At 40.0% G+C, this 10070-nt stretch overlaps 1 protein-coding gene across 3 annotated transcripts in view; it reads left to right on the forward strand.

Annotated features, from left to right (window-relative positions):
- SGTB (small glutamine rich tetratricopeptide repeat containing beta) overlaps positions 1-10070 on the forward strand; it is a 40994-nt gene continuing 30924 nt past the window's right edge. For 2 of the 3 annotated variants that reach the window (XM_025216774.1, XM_025216776.1), the window contains exons 1-4: positions 1-110; positions 1024-1145; positions 7643-7746; positions 8629-8698. In XM_025216774.1, the coding sequence (XP_025072559.1) occupies positions 1046-1145; positions 7643-7746; positions 8629-8698 (274 nt within the window). In that variant the 5' untranslated portion in view covers positions 1-110; positions 1024-1045. Of the gene's footprint in view, positions 111-1022; positions 1146-5959; positions 6181-7642; positions 7747-8628; positions 8699-10070 lie in introns of those variants that run through there. The other variant, XM_025216775.1, reaches the window with a different exon arrangement.

Raw genomic sequence — 10070 nt, forward strand, 5'->3', positions numbered from 1 at the left:
CTCCGCAGGGCGCGTTCTGCCGCCGGCCCTCGGGGGTCGCTTAAGATGGCTCCACTGGCGGCGGGGCCTGCCCAGCCTCGCACAAACAACGGCGCTTCCTACAGAGACTGGTTTTTTTTATGCTTTATTTTGCAGTCCGTTTTCGTTCCCCCGCCCCTCCGCGCGGAGCTGAATATCGTGCCCTTAAAAATCCGGGTGGGGTTGGGGGTGCTAAGACCAACTCCGAGAAAGTTGGAAGGGCAGTTCCCCCCCAGAGAGCCTCCATGCGAAACAAGGCCTGAGTGAGCAGTGGTGGTAATCGCAAGTTTGCATTGAGGTCACCCTGTTCCAGTTTTGGGTCCAAAGCGAATAGAAACCACTCTGTAGCGCAGTGTCAGAGACTGGAAGCGGCTTTGCTAATGGGCTGATGTTTCATTGTGTCACTGGTATCTCTTAAATTACCTTTGGCTTTTACCAAGTTGCTTGCTGCTCCCCGAGCTGTGGCCTTTAAATCAGTACTCCTCCTGAGCAAAATAGTTGACTAAATTCCCTCCAGTGCAGGGGCAGGCAGTTATTTCAGTCAGAGGGCCACTTATTGAGTTTTGGCAAGCCATCTAGGGCAGCATGACAGGCAGCCAGGGGCAGATTAATATTAATTTTCTAAATCTTTTAGGGGCCCCACAGGCCGGATAGAAAGGCCTGGCGGGCTGCATTTTGCTCACCCCTGCTCCAGTGAAAAATGTTCTGAACCCCGATCCCTTCAGGAATTAACCCGGAGGTCCTCTGGCCTGTGTTTTCCAAGTGGTCAGGCTAGATTATTATAATAGTCTGTTCTGACTTTATAACTTCCAGTTTTTTTTAATTAAATGTTTAGAGAGACTTTTTCTAACATGCTTTTTTTTAAAGAAAGGACCAGTCGCTCTACATAATGCAGGTCCCAAACCCCAGTCAAGGCAGTGGGTGTGTTGATTAGGCAAGGCATCCTTTTTGCATTTTTTTAAAGTTTCTCTGTATACAGCTAATATGAATCTTTCTGTGGTTTAGGTGAAGTTCAAAAGCTTGCAAAATGTCATCTGTCAAACGCCTTGTATATGCAGTCATCCATTTCCTGAGAGAACAGAGTCAGCTGGATACTTTCACTTCAGATGAACAAGAAAGTTTGGAAGGTAAGTAATGAAACCATTTATCTATACCAGGGATAGGCAACTCCTGGCATGGGTGCCAAAGTGTGGGTACCTCTGGGTAGATGGTGGGAAAGGGGTCAGGTCTGTGCTGCCACAACAAAGATTGGACCCCTCATGGCTCCCACACCATCCGCCCCTGGCACCAACATTTTACGAGTTGAGGTTGCAGGTGTTTTTGGCACTCTACCCAAAAATGTTGCCTACCCCTGATCTATATGCTAGGTTGCTTTCCTGTCACAATATATATGTCAACCAATGGGAATGAATTATACTAATTCTTCATGTTGGCTGTGATGATACAAAGATTATATTTTGTTTCTTGTGTGTCAGAAAAGCATCGTTGTTGATCAAACACAATAATCTATATCTTTATCCTGTATAGCAGGGGTGGCCAAGGGGTGCCAAAGGGGCATGGGCAGCCTCTGTGTATGGCATGCAGCAGATTGGGGATGGGACGGAAGTTGGAAGCAGAACAGCAAATTGGGCAGGAAGCACAGGGACAGAAGCAGAAAGCAGAGCAGCAGATCAGGCAAGGTAAGGGATTGGAGTGGCACTTTAATGGTGAGAGTGCAAGGCTACTTTGTGGCATGTCTGCCAGAAAGGTTAGCCCCCACTGCTTATGGAGGATAATATTCTCTCATTCTGCTGATCTTTTGCCAGTTATGGGCCAGAAATTGGAGAAGTTTGGGTTTCACAAAATCTGAAGAACGTTGTGAAATGTTTTAGAATATTTCTTATTAAGGAGAGGAGAAAACAAGGTTTTTTGCCTATTTTCCTCCCCCCCCCTGAAATAGGTCAAGATCTTAAATACCTTCAGGGCTCTTTATTCTAATATTTGAATAGATCTTAAAAGTTTCTACAGTTATGGATTTTGTTTTACCTTATTCTTGAGCATCAGATATTTTAAAATCCACTGAAGAATCTAATTAGGTATGCTACAGTCCTGTCCATTGAGGATATTGCCATGTCTTCCTCAATTTATAATTACCTGGTTCCTTTTCTCTCAGGTTTCATTCCCAGTTTGTACATGCTTTCATCCTTTAAAAAAGCACTGAAGAAAAACAGTGCACTGTTTATATCTTTGGCAACTATTATTGGGTTATAAGAGAAGTAACAATGCAGAAGGCAGTTAACAGTGATTCCAAATACCACACAGTGGTGAGGACTCTGGACAAGTATCTTTTGTCTTCTTAAAGGGCTCTGAAAGTCTGCAGGTTGTGACTGGTATAACCCTCCCATGCTGACTCTTTACACAGTATTAGAATTTGATTTAGTAGGTCTGTGCATAAACCACATTTAAACATATAATCCAACCACAAATTTCTTTTATGCATAAACAACTTCTTGAGCATGATTTCTGCTGAATGGGTTCTGTAATAATATTATTACTTTTGCAGATAGAAAATATTTTGTTCAGCTTGTTTCCAAAACATGTTGAAAGATTTAGATAAACAGCAATATTCAAAATATTCAGTACATTTGGTAATTATTAAGTAACTATGTAAATTAAAAATATACCAATGTCTTAGGAGGACCTTTTTTCAGGTGATGCCAAGAAAATGACTTATTTATATTTCCAAAAATAAATAAATATATATATATATCTTTTTCTCCTCCATAATTTTATTTTTAATTTATAATAAGGTTTATACATTTTGCTGTTTAGTAGCTAAGAAGGATTAACTGATTATTTGATATGTATTTTGGTTATAGTTTGTGAGAGACAAATGAACCAGCATTTTACATATTTTTTTTATGAACAAGTAGGGATTACAATACTTCTAATGACATGTAAATTATCAAATTTCAAACCAAGCACTTTCACAATTGAGGGTCTTAATAGAGACATGAAATCCTAATTTTAGTAAAGCATGCTGACAGAAATATGGTACCATATGCTTCATTATACAGTATACAGCATCTGATCCAATCTAATCTGAATAGCTATCCTTTTTTTCGCTACAGAAGTTAATTTTATCTCAAGTTACATCAATTTTGAACCAAATCTTGCCCAAGAATGTGGGAATAGGTCTTAATGAAGTCAAATGTATGCCTAAGTGAGGAAAAAATTGGGTGTATGCTTTCTGTGGGTATGTTATGTACCTTGCAGATGAGACTGTAAAGCAAAAACACTCCCCCAACTCAATTTAAACCATAGGTGGGGGGAAATCCACCATTGAGAGACTTTCTTGAAATAGAAGTACCATGTGCTTTTCAAAAAACATTTCTATCGATAACCTGCATCCTAACTGAAGACCGTTTTAGGTGGTAAGTGAAGGTTATTCCAGTGGTAAGGGGCAGTTTTATAAAGGGTGAAATTTACAGTCTGTTGTGATGGACTACAGGGTTTATTATAATATTTTCGTATTAACCGTGTCCATTACTACTGTGTCTTTGCTCTTAACTAACTTATACAGGGGAAAAGAATGGGTTTTAAAGACAGTGAAGCCAGAGTTTCTGGCCTACTTCACAAAAGACACGTCCATCAACAAGGACTTGAATAGTTTTTCAATAACTCTCAGGGGGCGTACACAGGAGGGGGGAAATAAATATGACAATAGACACAGTAGTAATGGAAAGAAGGGTCTGAAGGAGAGGGTTAGGAGACATAGAGCAGTGCAGTAGCTTTGGGGCTTCAGAAATTGGGCAGACTGAAAAAAAACAAAGCAATTTTGGGGGGGGATGAACTGGGCTATGTGGGCTGGATTGAGGGCAGAGAAACTGCATAACCCATTGGAAGGGTGAGAGAACCTCTGGCTGGGTTGCCTTTTCCCAGTAAACGCCTTTATTGAAGTGGAACTGTCTGTTTGCTACTTGGAACTTCAGGCTGCACCTGTTCTCTCAAGCACCATAGCTAAGATGGAACAACTGGAGCAGCAGCCCTGAGCTCTGATTTACTGGTGGAGAGAGGCATGGGGGGGAAAAAATAAAAGCTGTTCCTGCAGCTCTATAGCCATGCCAGCAGTTTGGTAGTAGCTGGAAGTCACTGCTGCCTCTGCTTCATTGCTGCTATGGTCCTTATTACAAATCTGTGTTCTTCCTGCATAGGGAAAGGGTGAGGGACTAAAGGCCACAGGTTCATGGTGAGAAGGAGCTAGGGCTCTGTCCTGCTGTAGAAGCCTTGCCTGGGCTGGTCTTGGGATGAGAGGCGTCGGCACGCTTGGAGACCAGACAATGCTGCAGTGGTCCTAAGTAAGCACTGCCCTTACCGGGGACTCTGACATCTGATCAGAGAGATTAATTGGAAGGTGGCCTGGATCCATAATCCAAGGTCCCTGTATCCTGTGCAGCCCCCTGTAGTGGATTCTTTAGTCTCCAGGCTGATTAGTAGACCTTCTCCCGTACAGTTTTACACATTGTTACAGCTGCCATTGCTTTTCTGGTCATTGCAGCCTTTCATTGGTGGTCGTTAACACCAGACCACCTGGGATTGAAGTGCAGACATCTTGTACAGTGCACAGTGGTACAAGCAGTGTCTGACACTGGTAGGTTTTCCCAGCACACAGTGATTCAGGTGCTGCTCTGGCCTTAGAGAAACTCATCCTGATGCCTAAGGCAGTGGTCCTCAATCTTTTTAGATTCAAGGCACCTCTGGAAATGTCAACTCATAGTTTTCACTCTTTTTGACTACAGAAAAATAACTGAGTAGCTCTTCTGTTACAAATAACTCAGAAATGCCATAACTGTGGATTTCTTTTTGAAGTCTCTGGGTTTATTGTGCAAATCCTGTTTGCAAACCTAACAGTGCTAACATTATGTGGCACCCCACAGCACCCTTGAAAGGGGCTCAAGGCAACCCAAAATGCCATGGCACCCTCAAGAATCAGTACTTCAATAATGGCTTATTATGGTATGACAAGCCTTGCCTGACATTCTGCCCTGGGACAAATTTCAGCTTATGGCAATCGGTAGATGCCTACCATTCGGCAATAGGAAAGGGAATAAGCAGCCACCTGCTCTAGATTGAAAAACAAACTACTTGTACTGTACATAGTTGCATCTTGGCCCACTGATTTCATGGAACCAGGATTTCACCATAATTGTTTTTGTACATTAGAAGAACATATTTACAGTACATTGTCAGGTGATCAGTGTCTCCCACCTTGAAGATGCTGCTTCTTTGATTTTGTTTACTTTTTTTGTAGTCATCTGTTTTGCCCACCATTTATGCAGCAGCATGAGACTTATCTTGTGAAATACTATAATTCTTTTTTACTGATTTGTCCCATAAGGGTACTTATTTTTGCTAAACTTGTGTAAAGGAATTAGAAGTATTCAGACTGTGTTCAGTTTTTCAATTAAATGGGAAATGTGGGAACTGCTATAAGAACCAATTATATCTACCATGGAAATGTAGTCTGGTATTACAAATTCTGTTATGATCTCCAAGGATTTTTTGTTGAATCATAATTTGATCTTTGTTACACTTTCCAGAAATCGTTCCTCCAAAAAAGATTAATAAAATACAAGGAGTTGGGAACTATAGACTTAATATCTTTCTGCCAAAATGTCAGAAAATGAAAAATGAAACTGTAAAGATCTGTTTTGCAGTGTGGCTTCTGTTCCTGAAAGAATGAAACATGAGTTGAAGTATTCAAAACAGGGAATGTTTGGGTATTAAAAATAAGTATGATGGATAGAGGAAACCTTGATTTTTAAATGTGTGATGGGAAATGCTTTCTAGTAAGTTCTTAGGAGAAACTGGATACTAGATTTTGTTGATTCCTCAGACATTACAACACTAATATTAACACATTTCATTGTATTGTTAATTGATTTTTGTTGGTTTTCCACAGAGGATGAACTACGTTGAAATTCAGTGGGATAATGTATTTTTCTTTCACCTCAAAAGATTGTAATTGAAGTCTGAAATAATTGGCTTGATGGTCCCCTTTATTTCATTGGGAGGATGAACGACACTCAGTTTACCACAGTTTTGTTTTCTTCATGGATAATGTCAGGAAGAAGAATAAAACCTACATCCTACATTATTCTTCTAGAATAAAAGAGGACCCTAGTAAATATGTTATTTTTCTAACATTGCAGAACACTGCCTGAAATAGAACCATGACACTGGATGTCCACATACTGTCAAATATTTGCCCCCTAATCTTAAAATAAAATAATTAAACTCCCTCTGTAACATATGTACAAATACTTACACATTTTGGGGACTTCAATTCTATGTGCAATTCTAGTGACTTTGATGGAATGGTTTGCATGAATAAATTCCAAGTGTTCTTAAGTATCTTCAGGTTCCTTCCTTCCTTCCTCCAATCACTTCTTTGGATCCTTATATGGACCATCAGTGGGACATTATGTGACCAAATGGACTTTGCAGGCAGTTTTCTGTGCAGGATACAAGCCTGTGACTAATGAAGTAGCTTATTTGTCAGCAGGTCTTTGGTTTGTAATATAAAACGTATACTTTTGAAAACAGTAAGGATTACTTAAATATTTTCATTTTAGATTTGGCTTGTCCTTTGTCATTTGGCTTGTCATCTGATAAATATGAACCCTTTAATGCTAAATATAGAAATACCTAGGTTTTTCTGTATGGCTATGTTTTGTATTGCCAAGTAATATGGCTACTGCATACCTTAGTCTGTCTTATTTATTTTAATTTACTTAATCCCTCTATGTTAAAAATGAAAAAAAATCAAAAGCAAGTGAGCATTAAAAGAAATTCAGTTTGATTAGGTAAGGAATTAAGTGTGGTAAGAGAAATGGGTGTAGGTTATGGGTAGGCAAACTTTTATGGCTGGGGGGCCGAGTGACCCATGTCAGAAGTGGGCATGAGCTAGGACCCAGCCACTACTGCCACTTGTCCCCATGACAGCCTGGAAAGAGCATCCACACCTGACACTTGTCCCTGTGGTGGCTTTGTGAGAGAGCCCTTAGCTGATGCTCCACATCCCTGGCTGGATCCAAGGGTTTTGTTGGCCTTATCTGACCTGTGGGCCATAGCTTGCTTGACCCCCTGTTTATAGACCACTGATTCTCAACCAGGGTGCCACAGGTGTGAAGAGATAAGCAAATAGGACACAGGCTCAGGCTGGACTGTACCTGGCCACTTTTCTGATTCTACTTCCTGCCCCCTCTGCAGGGAGGTAAGCACTATAATAAATCAATTACTCTCTTAAATGGGGAGCTGCTCAATTCACAAAAATTATGGAAGTGTGCAAGTCTACAAAGATTGAGAAGCATTGGTATAGACATTATGCATCATCTGCTACTCTTGCCCACAAGAGAGACAGTTAAAGAAGGAAGGCTTTTGATTTTTTTTGTTTTGTTTTTTCTTTTTACTAAAGACCTGGTTCAAATAACTGTTTGATTTTTTTTTTATTTTTATTTAAAAATAGGCTTAACAAGATAACTAAGATGGCAAGAGTGATTCATACTTTTAATTACACTACTTGTATTTATATTTTTGTGTTGAAAACTTCGTGATTTGTAATAATGCTGTCATCTCTTTTCAGTTGCGATTCAGTGTTTGGAGACCGTTTTTAAGATTAGCCTAGAAGATACTCATCTTGCAGCACCTCAGCATTTGATAGAGATGTTCACAAATTCTTTTCACAAGGTAAGAATTTAATTTAATCTTCCTGAGTTACTTTTTTGTTAGCTGATTAAAGTTGTGAATGTGTATGGACTCTTAAAGTGCTATATAGGTCAAAACAATGTAGAAACCTGAAAGAAATGATCAAGTGAAATTCCCATGCAAGGCAGGAAAACAGGATAGTTTTAGGACTCTGACAGGAAATAATTTGTTAGTGAAAGTACAACTGCGTGTTGTAATGTGTTACTAAAAAAGAAGAGATCTCGTTCTAACATGAAAGCTACTTTCCCTGAGTGACATTCAGACATGTAACAATTCCTGAGGCTGTCTTTTCTAAATTGCTTGAATTGTGTGGTCCTTGTGACTTGATTTGCTATGGAGAAAATCTAGTCTCATTTTTAAGGCATGCCCTGTGAAGTCTATACAAATTGGGCCTAAAATCTGCTTTCAAAGTTCAAACTATTAAAATTTATGAAAATGTCAAATATAGGAAGAATGTGCAGAGGAAATAATTATTTTTCCTTAAAACAATTAAGGAAGAAGAAAATAAGAATAAAAGGCATAAGAAGAATATTCCTGTGTTTTCCTGAGGTTCTTTCCCATTAACTGATTTAAGGTTGTGAATGCACTATGGAATCTTAAAGTGCTTTACAAATCAAAACAATGTGAAAACCAAATAGAAAGTAAAATTCCCATTAAAGGCAGGAAAACAGGATAGGTGTGGGACTCTGACAAGGAGAGAACCACCTTATCTTTGAATGTACTAAAATGATTATTTACCAGCTTAAGGAAGAATGGTGGAATCTCTAAAAAAAATTTGTACCTTTCCCCAGAAGGATGGTCACTGGTCATATTGTAATGGGGCCTGCCCTTGAATCTGACATTCTCTCTTTTTAATGTGTACAGAATGACTTGCTGCCTCTCTCAGATCCTTTGCCAGAAGATGTTGAAAAGGCTGACCAGCTGAAGGATGAAGGTATGCAACTAATAAAGGAGTAACTGTTTCTTGCTATTGTTTTTACTTTGTTTTGTTTTTTGGGGGGCTTTGGTGGGGGGGTGGGGGTTCAAGTCATAGATGTGTTGGCATAGTACTGTTGGAAGCAGTTTTGCATCTGGGCCACACAACTCCCACACAAACCTGGGCTTTTTTAGGTTATGACCTTGTAGTCATAAAGACATGATTAACATTTCATACCTTAGTAACAGAGATTCTTATCAATTACTGGATTTTGAACACATTACAGCTTCCAGTGTTTGCCAGTTCAGTTCAGCCTATGGCCTGTGGGCTGGATCTGGCCTGCAGAGGTTGGGGCTTCAACAGTAGGGGGTTTCAGTGATGTTCATCAGCTGGGGGACTTTTCTTATGCTGCGTGCATTGTTGCCAGGTGGCCAGAAGCTTTGCCCATGCTGTCTCTGGGTGGCAGGGAGAAGCAACAGTGGCAGTGGCTGGGTCCAAGTACTGACCCTCCTTGAACTTGTGCTAAGTGATACCAGCCCACACCACCAGGAAAGGTTGCCAACTGCTGCTATGTATTATGTTATGGGTTATATGACAGTTTGAGTATAAAAGATACTGGGTAACATATTGGCCCTACTGAAGTTAATAGCAAAGCTTTCATTGAATTAATTAGGTTGGGATGTTTCCCCTATTATATAAAACAAAGTTTTACAATGATGAGAAAAATCATGGTAAAATAATTACTTCCCCACATAAAGTGCTTACCTCTGTAAAAAAAATCCATGTCAAGGTTCTTTTGCACTGGTCTAATTTAAAACCATAATTTGATATGTATTTGATAGGCTCTAGTACTGAAAGTGAGAAAAGGCTAACACCAGTAACAAATATGCAGAACATGTTGGCTGAATGCTTTGTACTATATTTTGAATAAGCATTTTGATGTCTGGATGTTTATTTTTCCATATAAAACTCTAATTAATATGTTTTCACATTTGGAAAGAGGAAATCTCTCTGGGAAAATATTCAGTATAATAAAACGGGTAAAAAACCTGGCTAGTTTTCAAAATGAGCTTAAGGTTTCTCTATTATTTTAAATGGTCAACTGCAGCTGTTGCAGATGACAAGGAATAATGTTTTCAGCTGCTGGCCTTACAAGGTATACTTAAAACAAGCTTTGGTAGGTGATGAAGTGGGTCATTAACCTTTCACTTATATAGATATGAGTTCAAACCTGGTTAGGTCTGCGCCCACCTCCGCTCGATCAGGCGCTCTCGGGTTGCTCTAGCCCGAGTGGCCGTTCTCACTGGGCCCCGGGAGGTGCCTCGGGTGGTGACGGGAGACCCCCTAACCTCGCCTGCCACGACTTTGAATGTAACTTCAGTGGTGGGGG

Source organism: Alligator sinensis, unplaced genomic scaffold (genome assembly GCF_000455745.1).
Source record: "Alligator sinensis unplaced genomic scaffold, ASM45574v1 scaffold346_1, whole genome shotgun sequence".
Lineage (NCBI taxonomy): Eukaryota > Metazoa > Chordata > Crocodylia > Alligatoridae > Alligator > Alligator sinensis.